Below are 15,124 nucleotides of genomic sequence, written 5' to 3'. Positions count from 1 at the left end.
AGCCTCATCAATATTTATCGCTCATATGATCTGCAAACCTTAATATATTCTACTTCCACTATTTTTTATTTTACAATTGTTTTGTCATACTATATCTTACTGGATACTGATTTCACAATGGTTTGAAGATGTCTATGAATTGAGGGGAAGATGAACAAGTCATGCTAATGTGGAACAATTGTCGTGAAGTAGAAAATACTAGAAGTACAATACTGTTACTTCTATCAAGTGAAGACCGCAACGATACAATGTCTGATATAACCATCATAAACAGTATTAGGATAATCTATGATAAACTGTATATGTTAGGCACAACCAGGGTCATGATAGTTAAAAATTAATTCTGCGCTTATCAATTCGTGAAACAATCCCATTATTAATAAAAAAAAATAAAACACTTGACTACATATATGTTTCACACTTTTGTTTTTGTGAAACGTATAGTCTAATATTTTATTTCTTTTATTAATAGTCATATTGTTTCATTTCAGGCAATAACTAAGTAATCCTAAAAATAATTTATTTTTCAAAAATTCATACATTTTATTCACTTAGAATTACCGAGAAACAAAAACAGGAAATTCCATCACAGTTTCATGCGAATGAATTAAACCCCTGAAGGTGTCAGAGGTACACACATATTGTAGTAAGATGTTTTATTCCAAAATTCTAATCCTTTCCATCCACACCAGCCTTTATTTTGAATAATATGTAAATCTTCAGGGCCTACATAATGTGGATCCAATATCAAGAATTTTATATTTCCTGTACTTTCATTATAATCAACCCCTAATATTGTATGAGCAAGGTCCCCACCACCTAAAATCAAGATGATTCATTGTTTATAATATTGGTTCATCTATGATGAAAAATAATTTTATTATTTACCTATCATAATAGGTGTACCATATTCCTCAAAATGTCTAACTAGCTGAGGACCTTCATAAGCCATTTCAGGACCATTACTGACATTTATAATCCTACAAGTTACGTTCAATAATGTATTTAATACAAAATTTACTTCCATGGATCCAATCCATTGTTTTGAACCAATAAAACTAGTTGGTTTATCTCCAATATCTACCAAACACTTTTGTATCTCTTCGAAAGTTGGAACTTCTCTATCTACATATCCTTGTAATTTGAACCAAGATGCTAAAGTCTGTAAGGATCGATAGGCACAACCCCAACCATTGTCATTCATGTTATTCTGATTGTAATGATAATAGTAATATTTTCCTTTCACCAGAGCTATTTTACCCTCTAAGAGATAGATATTATGTCAGAATGAAAATGAAAATCAGGAATAACTACTTGCCATTATTGGTTTTCCTCAATGTTTCATGAGGATTAAAAAGAAGTCCACCTTCAGATAATGAATGATGAAATAAAAATCGATTTTCTTTTTTGAATAATGGCCTATTCATTGGTAAAAGAAACTGTTCATGAAGTGTCCTTCTATTCAATTCTGAGAAAAATAAATTCGAACTAATTAATAATATGTGAGTTTATTGAAGGTATAAATTTACTATGTACTTCATTATTTGATATACAGCAGCTTGATGACTCACCAAATTCATTTTGATCCACTCCTTTTGGCATCCAAACAGATATAAAATGCCAACAATTCATTGGATAAAAATGAAAACATTCAGGTAACAGAAGGGTTTCTTTCTTAGTCTGATATTTGGAAAGAGTAAAGTGGTATGCATTTAAATACTTGGATATACTTTCAACCAGTATAGCATATAATTTACTTAAGTTGGTCTGTTTGCTGATAAGAGATAATACATCAATTTTTACAGGAATAAAAGCAGCTTTTTTCAGTTCTGTAACAATTATAAATTCTACTCATATCACTTTCTAACAGTAGCAATTTGAGAATAGCTTACTTTTAGTTACAAAACATATTGGTGCATGTTGATTCTTATTTCCAACCCCTGTATTATCCTTTGAAACTTTTTTCATTATAACCATATCTATAATATGAGGTAAATTATAGTTTTCATTTTTTTTCCCCCAATCATCATTACAGTTTTTACAGATATCATCTATGATAATTTCACCATTAGAGTTGGTTGCATTGCCATAAGACTCGTTTCCAAGTAAATAAATTGGAGTATTTGGGATATTAAAAGCCAATTTTCCAGAAGTAGCAGCATTTTTCAATTCCAAAATTGCCTCTTCAAAACTCGATATTTCTGCATTACATCTTAGAGAAAAAGTTCCAGTTAAGCGAACATACATTAAATGCTCATAAATTTCATGTTCTGTTATTATTGTAAAGGGTCTATTTTGCAATACTTCATTAATCAAGACATAGGAAGTGATTTTATTTGAATCACCATTTTGGCAACTTAGAAATATTGGATTATCAGTTATATCTATATCATTTTGCAATTTCTTAATTACTTCATTTTGATTTATTTCACCATTATTAATGTTCACAAGTCCATATAAATCAAAGTCTGTTGGCAAGCAGAAATTAAGTGTATTGTCACGCTTAGTAGCTACTTGAACTGCTAAAAGAATAGTTGTGTTATTGAAGAATACCCCATACAATTTGGCATATGTTGGGTCATTTATCCTAGAAAGTTTCTGAAAAAATATGGAAAATTTATATCCTTCAACCAGTTTGAATCAATACAATATTTATTTAATTTATCCAAAAGACCAAAAAATAATCTGTTTTTCAACTCACATCAATGAGTGACTGAGAAATTTTCAATGCTGGTTTCATTATTTGATTTAACGTTGTCAAAGCCAACTTTACAGTAAATTTGTCGTTTTACTAGTTTCCAAACCAAAGTGAAAGTCATAGAGAAATCTTTATTTGTCTATGGTGAAAGTCACAGAATACTAAATATAGTTATCAGGAGCACAGACTACTAGTTAGAGATGTGCAGAAAGTATCTAATCTATCCAAGGAAAAGTATCGGATATTCTACTGAAATTCGACTATCAGTATCGGAGTTTATTCTGAAAACTATGAATTCCAGATTCCCGGGTAGTCTGCGCCATCTACAGCATTCGTTTTCAAGTGTACGAAAGATCATGTTTATTTATGTAACTATATTGAATCATGAATAAACTGTATAATAATTATTATTATTGCAAACAGAATTATTTCGTCATTATTTGTGATATTTATTGAGGAAAAAAAATTGATGAATAATGAAAATGGTTTTTTCTCAGTTTAACTGAATATTTCAGATATTTAGGAGCAACTCCAATTGAAAAATAGTGTAGGGGATCTATCGATTCCCTCGAAAATATTCTAAATTCGAGAAGGGAAGAATTCGGTGTAAAAACTTGGAATGATCGAAGCCACACCCCTAAGGGATCTGTAGAAAGGCTTTGCTAACGGTCGAATGGAATGCCCATAAAAATCGGCATTTCAGGGCGAAGAATTCAATTTAGTTCAGACCAGTCTACAACTACAACATATGTTCAACACTTGCACCGACAACGAGAAGATTAAAGATTTTCACATCTGTTCCCGAGACCGACGAAAAAGTACCTGCAACGACCCAAGTGACCAGTGACCCTAAGAATCAATAAGACAAATTATCATCTTCTTCACACATTTTTAGTGGGTTGGTCATAAATTGAATAAGTGTTTTTATCCCGTTCTTTTATTTCCCTAAATTGTCCTTGGCCGTGAACTACTTTAGTCACAGTATAAGGACCACAACCCACAATAGAAATGTAATAGAAGGTTGAAAAATAGCTTCATATTTCAGTAGAACAAGACTCTGAACTTGTGAAGTGCAAATATTTAATTAAGAAGAATACTTCCATACAATAATACAATCTCTAACACGGTTCAGCATAATTGGAGTTATTTGACGACAATCATCTATAATTCGTTGGCGTAGTTCGTTCAAATTTTCAGGCCGAGTCACAAAAATCTTGGACTTTAGATTCCCTCACAAGAAGAAGTCCAGAGGGTTCAGGTCAGGAGATCGGGCAGACCACTCCATTGAACCCTTTCATCCAATTCAACGACCAGGGTAGGTATTGCAAATTGAGGTATTGGCGAACTAGTGTGAAGTAGTGTGGAGGAGCTCCGTCTTGTTGGAAATAACTATTTTAGCCTTGAAAAAGAAACGAACTGTTTCGAAACGTCGGCGTTGTTACAAATTAAACAATAGAATCAAATTGTGTCCAATATTCCCAATATTTTCTTATTCATTAAATAACAATGCATGATAACCAAGTAATAATTCCTTTTTAATTTTTTGTCGTAGACTGATGGTGCCAGAATTGTCAAATAACTTATTACTTTGTTCAGTTGTTTTTTGAAACCATTACTTAATTTTTGTAAAAACCTATATTCCATTCCATAATATGCATATGAGTGACGAGTTATCAAAAGCACCTGTCACCAGAACGTTTCTCAATTTTTTTTCACATTATGATCGTTTTGCGTAGGTTTTGATCTCTCAGATGTGATTATTTTATACGAGTATAAGTACAGCGCGAAGGTTCTGTGTAAATTTTGTTTCTGTTTCATATGTTTTATGATTTAGAGGCTAAATTATATTGTAAATATTCTATTGATCTAAGTACATCAGGCTGTAGAACCATTGTAGCATCGTCCACTTCTTGTATTTCTTCTTACACTCAAATGTTGACGACTATTTCTCGGAGTGATCCTATCAGTCGTCTTTTTTGATCTGCGGTTAAATCTGCTCTTCTTAGACGATGATCTACTCTTCTTTGATGAGGACCTACTATTAGGAACTGTTGTTTTGTCACTACAATACGATTTGTAGCTTCCAGATGAAGTTCTGCTCCGATGGCTAAAAAATAAATTCAAATGATAAAATTACCAGAAAAATATACAGAATTTTTTAAACGATTATACAGAGTAGTCAAAAAGGAATGATACTAAAGAGGTAAGATGACTATGGCAAGCGCGGGTGATGAAGATTCATAAAACTAGAAACCAATTACGTCATAAGCATAAAAGCTTAAATGCATATACAGTATAGTCTCGATTATCCGAATCGATTCGATTTGACTCCGGAGTGATGGAGCCATGTTTCATCCATTGTCACATATCGACGCAAAAATTCAGGTTTATTGCACTTAAACAGCGTCAAACACTGCTCAGAATCATTAACGCGTTGTTGCTTTTGATCGATTGTGAGCTCGCGCGGCACCCATTTTGCACACAGCTTTCTCATATACCAATATTCGTGAATGATATGATATACACGTTCAGATGATATCTTCACAATGTCTACTATCTCGATCAACTTCACTTTACGGTCATTCAAGATTACTTTGTGAAATTTTTTGATTTTTTCGTTGGTGACAGCCTCGTTTGGGCGTCCAATAGCATACCAATCAATGATGGTTGATTTTCCTGGTGCAGACCCCGGAAACTCTTCATCAATTATATATGTATTATATTATACAAATATGGATTATATTTGTATTGTTTTCAATAGCCGAGTGCTAAATGAAGTTCATTATTATTATTATTATTATTATCAAGTCAAAATTTTGCTTCAACTGTTTTTTACCTTCAAAAAGCAATATTTATCAGCTCATGGAATTCTTTTTTTCCATTTTTTTTTCAAATAACAAAAGTAGCTACACTCACAACGCAATATCTCATAAACTAATGGTCGGACTGATGTAAAATTTTGACACGTATCGTTTAAAGGTTGGTACTAACTAAAAATCATATGGATTTAATACTAGCACCGCCATCAGACCGGGGAGTTTTCAATTGGCCTAATATCTATCGTTTTCGCTCTTCTACTAGCAACATCATCTAACAACTGTAATTATAACCTGAAATTTACATTTGCTATTGCTATTATTCAAAAAAGGAAAAAGTTTCCCTACGCATCCTGAAATGAATCAAAAACACATTGAGATCGTTATGAAAAAGAAATGGAAAATCAATATTAGCCAATACCTTCTGTCTGATACCCTTCTGCTGCACTGTTTATTCATCTGTATCTCGAAGTTATCCCTCAACAATTCCTTCAGATCCAAGGAACTGCTCCGCTTTCTGATCATTTCCGACAACTCAGTATCTTCTCCGTCATCTGCAAAATGATCTTTGGACGCAACCACGTTGTCTTCATTATAGATGTCATCTAAGACATTATTTCGATGGTTGCTACCCCCGCTATACGGGAAACTGCCGAAAACTTTGAAAGAATCATCGTCAACAATCTCCTCGTCCGAATTGTCCAGATCAACGGGTTCTGCCATGGGAGGTTCTGCAAGGGGTATTCCTAGGAACTGATTCATTAGTTTCCCAATCTGACGTCCATACTTTGACTTGTAGTACCTCATGTGGTCCAGGAGCCATTGTTTGTTTTTCCGGTGACGTTTCCTAAATAATTTAACGGTCAGTCGCTTCATTTGAAGGTCTACATTGAAAAGTGACAAATATTCAGATGGCAGATGTAGAAATGGTAATCACTATACTAGACAAAAAGTAATGAGACTCGAATATGTTTTGCATATGAAAGTAAGTAGTCGAGTAAGTAGTTACGTATATTTGTGGTGACTCTTTGATATCCCAGATGCCGCTGCACAGTACGCAATACTCGGCAGAACAGCACCGCTGGGTACTAACCCAACTATTTTACGTGAAAGTCCGAACACACCGATTAAGGATATACCAGTGAACATGTACCAATGGAGCAAGAAACAATTTCCAACAAAAATTATTGAAAAAATCCAAAAGGAACAAGTCAAAGAAAAGAAATACAAAAAGAAATACAAAAAGAAAATCAAACTAAAAAAGTGATATCGCTGAACCAAAACCTAACGAAGAGCAAATCAGCAAATACACTCATAATATTGGACGAATAGTTAAACATTCATCAAACCATTCTAGTGAAGAAGTCGCTATCTTTTAATTGGATAAATTCTAATATTAATTGTTCATTGATAACTAAGTACCTACTTTTTGATTCTTTTTGGTTTGGGTTTTCGAATCATCTGTAAACAAGATTCTTTTTTTTGTGGTGTCGAAGATCTGATTTCCTTTGTTTCAGCTTCCGATGACTGAATTTCAGGTTTCTTTTTAGACAGACGAGCTAGACCATACGCCGCCATACCAACTGTTGCTAATACTGCAGAAGTTCCCAAACAACCAACACTGGATGAAGACTATCAGAATAGACGTTAGTAACAGAAAAAGTAATCCTGGTTTTACTTACAATATTATAGTCTGGACTTTCTGAAAGACTATCCAGATATCTTCGTAATAGTGTTGCGAAGAAAGCGGCTGGAATCATTCCGTGCAACATAATCCCCTAAGTTATTCCAATGATCTCAAATAAAAATAATATAATTGCTAACTTCATAAAAATCGGACATAATATGACTCCAAACACTGTATTTTTGATTCAAATGTTGAATTGTCAAAATTTTGATTGTAAATTCCGATCAAGGAGTCTTCATGACTCTTGAATTATCATAGAACTTTATACATTCGAGTATAGACTATAGAATAACAGGAGGGAAGAAGAAAATAAGTACGCCAAATTCTGTGGGATAGGAATTTTTGATTTCGAGAGGTTATATTGAACACAAATAAGTTTTATATTCAGGACAATACAAAAAATTGGAGGCTTCTCAATAAGAAATAAATATATCTTTATAGAGGAGACGAAACCGAGCATTCCAAATATTACAATTGATGCCTTTTTTGATTATATCGAATTTATTTTGAAATCCGGTAGATCGTATTCAGCTTTGAACCTAAAAATCAGAAATTAAGGATTAGTTTGAAAACAGGTACATACATGGGTGTCTGTGAGCAAGCTTTTCCTCATGTTTGTATATGCTGAAGACAAATAGGGAACGAATATTATTATTGAAAATAAAGGTTTATTTTACATAGTACATAATTGTAGCTCATCCATGATGTTTTTGTTCTTTTCACAAAACACATTCAAAAATTCTTCGATATCAGCTCCGTCATCGTTCGGCAAAACACGCATGCACCACTTGCACCGTGGTCATGTGATCTATTAACCGGTCACACGTTACTCCGCACGCTCTGCACCGGTGTGGATTTGCCGAACTCAGTACATGACATCGGTAACTCAAGTATCGTTAAAAAAGTACTCAGTATCGAAACGGAAAGTATCCATACCATAAAGTATCGATACATATCACTCAAGGAAGGCTTCCACCACGGCAACACTGGAAATAGTGGAATGGAAATTAGAATCATAAAATTTAACTCCTTGACGTAAATAGTTGTATTAATTATTTTCGTATATTTTAGGTTGTATTTACCCAGCAGATTTGTGAGACAAACAATTTATTGTGGTATCTACCAAGTGAACACTATAGCAGATTGTTAAGTTGTTATAATAATAATAATAGAATGTGAGGAATGGTGATAGTATCAAACTAACATCGAAAATTGTCAGGTTATGTGATCAGGTATGTAGATGTTGACACGGTTACCAAAAAAAAACAAAAAGGGCGTAGCAATCCACATTCCACTCCCTCGAAATTGAAGAACACTTCTTATAATGTTCCTGAAGAAAAAGAAGAAACCCCAGATATCACCTCCTACAAATTTTGAACACAGGGTGCATACAGGCTTCGATAAACGTGAGGGCAAATATGTAGGCCTGCCGCTTCAATGGGCCTCTATTGTAGGCAATAATCAAATATTGAAATCAACTAACCGACCTCTACCTTTAGTTGATCCATCAGAGATTACACCTACTGAAATATTAGATTTAAAAACGATTGTGAGGGGTGAACATAGATTGAGCCAATCACACAAACTAAGTAATATAAACATTCCAAATGGAATTGTTCTTCCTAAGACTTCAAATGTTGCAAGATCTAATAGTTTGCGCTCATCTAGCCCTCCTAGATTGAGAAGAGACCATAGAAATAATGCTAATGTACCTCCAGCAGTTCCCGAAGAACAAATTCTTCAGTATCCAAGCATGAGAAGAGATCCTAGTGTTAGTAAACCACAAGTACAAGAAAATTCAAACTCTCCCAATGAAAAATACCCAATTAATCAAGAAGTACCTATAAATATTCATATCAATGGCAATATACCAGAGCAATATGCAAGTAAGTTTACAAATTTCAGTAGACAGACTGAGGCACATAAGACAAAACTATAAAGATATGCACTGTGTGCAGATAAATTGAAATTGTGCCAAAATATCTAAAGATTGAGTATAGGGATTCACTTCTTTAATCATGTAGAATAGAAATATGACTTTGAGACCCTCAAAAGATATCCAATTTGCTACATCATCATCAAATTGGCAAGCCAGTTTTTTCACATGAGAAAAATAAACTTATTCCCATGTGAAAACACCGGCCCTTATTCATACAATGAGTCAAACAAAACATTAAACCTTAGTAAAAATTTTTAGATATTCTTGACTTTTGTGCCTGATAAATGTACAACTGAGAATTTGCAATAGATAATCATTATAACTATAATTTCCAAATTGTATGAAAAATAATTTAGAACTAAAATCTGTGTGAAATAACCACTTTGTTTTGTTATAGATCATGGAAGAGATCATATGCAGGTATCACCTGCAGGTAGTATGGCATCTGGGGGCCCTCCACAACTACCGATTCATAATCAAATGGGTACACATCATTCTCATTCAAGTCATGGTAGTCACAGTAGTGGCTCTCATTCCAGTTTACCCCACTCCTATCCTCTGAGACCAGACCAAAATCAAAATGTGAAAAATGGTAGTCATTTTCCAAATAATGCACCTCCTCCACCTGTAATTACTCAATCCACAGCTAATAAACACCATGAACAACGATTAACACATGAACAGGTATTGTCAAGTCATTTTATTAATAACTTTTTTCTTATATTCAACTCTATTGCAGTTCCGAGCAGCATTACAAATGGTAGTATCCTCCAAAGATCCAAGGGAAAACTTAGAACAGTTTGTTAAAATTGGAGAAGGGTCCACTGGTACTGTATGCATTGCTCGTGATAGAAATACGGGGAGACAGGTGGCAGTTAAAAAAATGGATCTTAGAAAACAGCAAAGACGAGAGTTATTGTTTAATGAGGTTGTAATTATGAGAGATTACCATCACCCTAATATTGTAGAAATGTTTGATAGCTATCTTGTTGATGATGAACTGTGGGTTGTTATGGAATTTTTAGAAGGTAAGTTACATCTTTTTCTTTTAGTAAACTCATCTGTTGATTTTCCCCCATCTTAAAAAATCCTTAATGTATTTTGAATTAATTAGAATTTTCATTGGTAAAATATCTGTCATAATAATAATAGTAATAATTGATTTGAGACTGCCTCGGAAGTACAGTGGAATGAAGAGTCGACTGTGGTGCCGAAGGTACCGGGTTCGAATCTTAGCTAGGGTCATGGATGTTGTACATGTCTGGTGATGGTTAGGTTAGAGGCGAATGGCCATAGTAGTCGATGCCTTCAACAAAAAAAGAAAATATTGATTTGAATGTCAAGAAAAAACACTGAAATTTAAAAAAATTATCTCTTATTTTCTGCTATTTCGCATAATGTATCAATTTGTATCAAATTTAGGGTGGTAGAATATTATCCTTATATATCATTCTAAAGTTTATACAACTTTCCACATATGCTTAACTATTTAAGAAGATAAATTATTAACTATTTAAGAAGATAAATTATTTTTCTGCTCATATCTTTGTGAGAGACCTGTTCAGCAGCTCTCTTATATTTCTCATTCCCAAAGATAACGGAGGAAATAAAGACCCTATGCTGCCCTAAGCATCAATTCGCACACTTCCATTGGTATTGATAGATCCCACAACTCTCATTACAATTTCAATACAATAATAATGTTCGCAAAAGCAATATACTATAAATACATTTAGTGTTTTTGACGAACATTCCTTGAACAGGATTGATTCTACGTTATTTTTATAATGATATACATTTCTTTGGTCTCCAAGGGTGCAATAGATGAATGAATGAACAAGCGTTCAAAACTACTAACTCCTAATTAGTGCTTCTCTTGATTTTTTTTTATTTTAACCTGTACTGTAATGAACCAGTTGATTGTTGATCAAAAATTTGTGAATTATGAATCTGCAAATTGAATGCTTGAAAAAAATATGAAGAAAGCACTGGCCTGAAGTAAGGAGCCAATAGCGATTGTTCGTTATTTTGCTTGAATTTTTATACTTTTTATTTTATATCATTCAGAAATTTTGCACGAAGCTTGAAAGTGTTATTGTGAATATACATTCAGAAAAATGTTCTTCATGAACTTTGTATGGTTCTGATGATGTGATTAGCTTAAAATCAATCTTGCACGAAAATTCAAATTGTTATTGCATATCAACATCCAAAATTTCCAATCCGTTTTGTGCACATCGAAATACTGAGTAATTTTTTCGATATTTTAATTGAGTTTTTTATGATTCTGGTTGTGCGTTCAAATGAAAATTTACATTAAGCTTCAAATTGTTAAATTACAGTTTTGAAATTAACAGGAAAACAAAATGTCGAACATCTATGTTTACTTACCTTCCAGAACCTCTAGTCGGCTTTTATCTATTAACGAATTCAACCGCGGCATTCTAGATCCGAACCTACCCTGAGAATTTGTAGATCTTTCGTTCGAGAATTATCGTGATTACGGACGGAAATTCTTGAATTTGACAACGAATTCGTCATCAAGTGAGTCGAACCTAATTGTTAGGGGACCATTGTGACGAAATAATAGCGACCTGATGAGGAGACGTGTGCTTGAAAATCTTGATCCCAGAACCCTTATTCATATATGTTTTCTTATTGAAACATTTACATTTTTGAATCAACAAAATTGATTATGAACATAAATCATCATTCTATTGAAATAATCAAGGTTTGACAAGGCTTCATTTTATTTTCACTTTCTCCTACGTGGAATTTTAGAAGCTGTGTCCTCAAAATCAAATGTCTTCTGAAATTTAATATGGTCGAGCAATAAAATTGATGGTAACACTGGTTTTCTCACACAATGAAACAATCATACAAGTCATTGTTGATGGAATTTTTTAATTTTTATATTTATCTTCATTCATCTTCTGAAATTTTAAATCTGACAAAATTATTTCCAGGTGGAGCTTTAACTGACATAGTTACACATTCTCGGATGGATGAAGAGCAGATTGCTACTGTATGCAAGCAATGCCTTAAGGCTTTGGCTTATTTACATTCGCAAGGTGTTATTCACAGAGATATCAAATCTGACTCCATTCTCTTGGCTCCCGATGGAAGAGTTAAACTGTCCGATTTCGGATTTTGTGCACAGGTATGCTTCAATGAAATTGTATCAGATCAAATCATTGCTTACATCAACTTGTTATTTCAAGGTTTCTCAAGAGCTTCCAAAAAGAAAATCTTTGGTAGGAACACCATATTGGATGTCTCCAGAGGTGATATCTCGGCTTCCTTATGGTCCAGAAGTTGATATTTGGTCACTTGGCATTATGGTTATAGAAATGGTTGATGGTGAGCCACCATTCTTCAACGAACCTCCTCTTCAAGCTATGAGGAGAATAAGAGAACTTCCACCACCAAAATTAAAGAACACTCACAAAGTTTCTCCTCGACTTCAAACATTTTTGGATAGAATGTTAGTTAGGGATCCTACTCAACGTGCTTCAGCCCAAGAATTGCTCTCTCATCCTTTCTTGAGACAAGCAGGGCCTCCTGCCCTTCTAGTGCCTCTCATGAGAGGGGTGAAACATTCAAATTATTGAACAATATAGGTTTCAAAGGTTTGTACTGATTTCACTTCTGTAAAGGTTGAAAATGATTACCAAAGTATTTTGATACTAAGATCTGATTTGGTCTTGTGACGAAAGGTTTTATAGGAGTTCTCTCAAAAACATAGTTGTTTTAAAGATAATATGAGAGTTATTCCACCTTTTTATCCACAAAAGTATGCAGCTTATTTATGAAACTTATAGATCAAATATGAATTCAGTAATTTATTAATTTATGCTTATTGTAATTATAACATGACACCTCCTTTAGTACTTTTTGTAGCTTATCTTATTACTTCCTTATGAAGTTTAGACAACTTTTTATTTGACATCGAATATATATGTACAGTTGTTGGACTTCATTTAAACTATTGGAGACGATTGCTGAAGTTGAGTGACACGTTTAACTATGAAAATATTGTAATTCCTTTTGTTTTGGAATAATATTGACTTTGTTTACATTTATAATGAATATATGAATAATTTTTAATTATATTCATTGCAAAGTTTGTAACCATTTCCAAGTTACAGTATCTGAAATCACCATGAAAGTTTGATTGAATATTGACATTATATTGCAGTATTATTTCTCAAAATATTGCGGTCCACTAATGTGCCTTTAGTTTTCAAGAAATATTTCAAAAATTTCCATGAAAGATTGAGCATTGAAATTATCTTGCAGTATTATTTCTTAAATTATTGCCGTCCACTAAAGTGCCTTTAGTTCTAGAGTAATATTTGAATTGGGGATTCTCTATTGAATTATGCAACAAAGACTATTCATTACAATTATGACGAAAGTCTTGTTATTATTTGAATTGGTTTTGAATTGAGGGTTAATTTTATTTTTATGAGAGCATCAATAATAATTTTTCCAATGTCTCATATGTTCAAACCATTCAGTGAGAATTTTCGAGTGCCAAAATTCTAAAATTTTGTGTATTCCATTGAGCACTTAAGAAGCACCCATTGTGAATTTCGTATACAATTATATATTTATATTAATTTTGATAGAATTGATAATTTACTGTTCAAATAGTAAAAATTGTATAATATATTCTTGTTGAAATGCAGCTAATATGCAGCCTTGTATGTAATTGTTATCCAATTAAGATTGCACTTTATATAAAAGTGTTATTATACACTCATATTTTTATTATTTTTTTGTTTAATTTTATACCCTATCCATATGTTCCTATGAAATGCAATAACCAAAAATTTTTTTTATATTATTTTATTATCAATATAACGAAAGCAACTCAACAAGTATGTTTTGATCATGTCAAATTACTCTGAAATTTTTCAACTCAAATGGGGAATATTCCTATTCATTTTGTTTTTCCTAGTCCAAATTCACATCACATTCCTCAAAAAACATTTCAAAACTACATATGTATTTTAATTTTACAGATTCCATTTTTCTACACTAAACCTTTTTCTAGAAACATACCCTTCAGAAGCTTAATTTTAATGAATCAAATGTATCTATATATAGATGGATAATAAATATATATAGAACATTGCTGTTGAAACACCCTGTAGTAAAAAAAAAACATATGTTGATATGTTTGTATCTACATGAATTATAAATATGTACTATCAATATCATGCTCCTTACAACCACAATTCAGCAAGAGGGTTCCTGAGATTCCAAATAATTTGTATTCTTGGAATTAACAGTTAAATTTAGTTAAATGGAATTAACTAATTCAATTCGGTTTCTTTCTACATATCATGCCGAGTGTCCGGTATCAAATTTTTAAAATATTTTCTTCCATTGTGTCGAATTTTAAGCTTTCATTTTTGAAAAAAATATCAGATAATTTGGTGAGAGGAAGAAAAAGATTTAGTGTTTCTAATAGTAAGAAATTAACTATTACTCTTTACCGGCAGTTATTGATTAATTTTTTTTAATTGGTTTAAAGGTAATCTGATAGGATCACTCAGAAGATTTAGTGGAATACTTTGCGAGGAACTCTATAGCAACCTATCATCTAGATTCAAAGTCCTGTTTATGTGATCTGTATAATAAATATAATATATGTCTAGTCGATGCACTTGCAGAGTGTAGGTTACATCACACTATCTGAATTATAGGTGTGTTTATGAGCCGATGCAGGTGCAAATCACAGTTATGTTGGTAGTCACTTTTAGCTTGCCCGAGAGATTGCGGTGTGGACTGCGCATCTCTCGAAGCGACACCGCTTGGAACATAAACCCAACCCAAGGTCTATAGATTACATAGATTCTCTATAGTAACTTTTATCAATCCGCATCAACCATTCGTGACTTCACCCGGTATCCCCGCAAAAATTGAAAGTTACGAGGCAACCTGTCGACCTTGAATCCAACCGTGCTACATTCGAG

At 33.0% G+C, this 15,124-nt stretch overlaps 3 protein-coding genes across 3 annotated transcripts; 1 reads left to right on the top strand and 2 right to left on the bottom strand.

Moving 5' to 3' along the window:
• Nucleotides 1-503: 503 nt before the first annotated feature.
• Nucleotides 504-2,848, bottom strand: LOC123684460 (ufm1-specific protease 2). Its single transcript, XM_045623732.1, has 6 exons — nucleotides 2,702-2,848; nucleotides 1,893-2,598; nucleotides 1,572-1,829; nucleotides 1,319-1,468; nucleotides 889-1,263; nucleotides 504-819 (listed from the first exon to the last, which is right to left on the bottom strand). The coding sequence occupies exons 1-6, from the start codon at nucleotides 2,738-2,740 to the stop codon at nucleotides 608-610; spliced, it is 1,740 nt and encodes a 579-aa protein (XP_045479688.1). The 5' UTR covers nucleotides 2,741-2,848; the 3' UTR covers nucleotides 504-607.
• A 913-nt stretch (nucleotides 2,849-3,761) lies between these two features.
• LOC123684162 lies at nucleotides 3,762-7,416 on the bottom strand. Its single transcript, XM_045623318.1, has 5 exons — nucleotides 7,197-7,416; nucleotides 6,941-7,146; nucleotides 5,936-6,361; nucleotides 4,573-4,805; nucleotides 3,762-4,097 (listed from the first exon to the last, which is right to left on the bottom strand). Exons 1-4 carry the CDS (start codon nucleotides 7,284-7,286, stop codon nucleotides 4,574-4,576), a joined length of 954 nt encoding a protein of 317 aa, XP_045479274.1. The 5' UTR covers nucleotides 7,287-7,416; the 3' UTR covers nucleotides 3,762-4,097; nucleotide 4,573.
• A 730-nt stretch (nucleotides 7,417-8,146) lies between these two features.
• On the top strand, nucleotides 8,147-13,916 carry LOC123684148 (serine/threonine-protein kinase PAK mbt). Its single transcript, XM_045623297.1, has 5 exons — nucleotides 8,147-9,087; nucleotides 9,538-9,824; nucleotides 9,880-10,168; nucleotides 12,107-12,300; nucleotides 12,362-13,916. The coding sequence occupies exons 1-5, from the start codon at nucleotides 8,526-8,528 to the stop codon at nucleotides 12,749-12,751; spliced, it is 1,722 nt and encodes a 573-aa protein (XP_045479253.1). The 5' UTR covers nucleotides 8,147-8,525; the 3' UTR covers nucleotides 12,752-13,916.
• The last annotated feature ends 1,208 nt before the right edge of the window (nucleotides 13,917-15,124 follow it).

Source organism: Harmonia axyridis, chromosome 7, assembly GCF_914767665.1.
Source record: "Harmonia axyridis chromosome 7, icHarAxyr1.1, whole genome shotgun sequence".
NCBI lineage: Eukaryota > Metazoa > Arthropoda > Insecta > Coleoptera > Coccinellidae > Harmonia > Harmonia axyridis.
Note: the sequence above shows the minus strand (reverse complement) of the source record. Positions and strands in the feature narration are given on the sequence as shown.

What these genes read in the sequence shown, in the direction of transcription:
- LOC123684460 (XM_045623732.1), bottom strand. Translation starts at nt 2,740, where the DNA reads ATGAAACCAGCATTGAAAATTTCTCAGTCACTCATTGAT. An exon ending in TTTCTCAGTCACTCATTGAT is followed by an intron (nt 2,599 to 2,701) that starts GTGAGTTGAAAA and finishes ATATTTTTTCAG; the next exon opens with AAACTTTCTAGGATAAATGA. An exon ending in TGGTACACCTATTATGATAG is followed by an intron (nt 820 to 888) that starts GTAAATAATAAA and finishes TCTTGATTTTAG; the next exon opens with GTGGTGGGGACCTTGCTCAT.
- LOC123684162 (XM_045623318.1), bottom strand. Translation starts at nt 7,286, where the DNA reads ATGTTGCACGGAATGATTCCAGCCGCTTTCTTCGCAACACTATTACGA. An exon ending in AAAGTCCAGACTATAATATT is followed by an intron (nt 7,147 to 7,196) that starts GTAAGTAAAACC and finishes CTATTCTGATAG; the next exon opens with TCTTCATCCAGTGTTGGTTG. An exon ending in AGAAGGGTATCAGACAGAAG is followed by an intron (nt 4,806 to 5,935) that starts GTATTGGCTAAT and finishes TTTATTTTTTAG; the next exon opens with CCATCGGAGCAGAACTTCAT.
- LOC123684148 (XM_045623297.1), top strand. Translation starts at nt 8,526, where the DNA reads ATGTTCCTGAAGAAAAAGAAGAAACCCCAGATATCACCTCCTACAAAT. An exon ending in TGTTATGGAATTTTTAGAAG is followed by an intron (nt 10,169 to 12,106) that starts GTAAGTTACATC and finishes AATTATTTCCAG; the next exon opens with GTGGAGCTTTAACTGACATA. An exon ending in ATTTCGGATTTTGTGCACAG is followed by an intron (nt 12,301 to 12,361) that starts GTATGCTTCAAT and finishes TGTTATTTCAAG; the next exon opens with GTTTCTCAAGAGCTTCCAAA.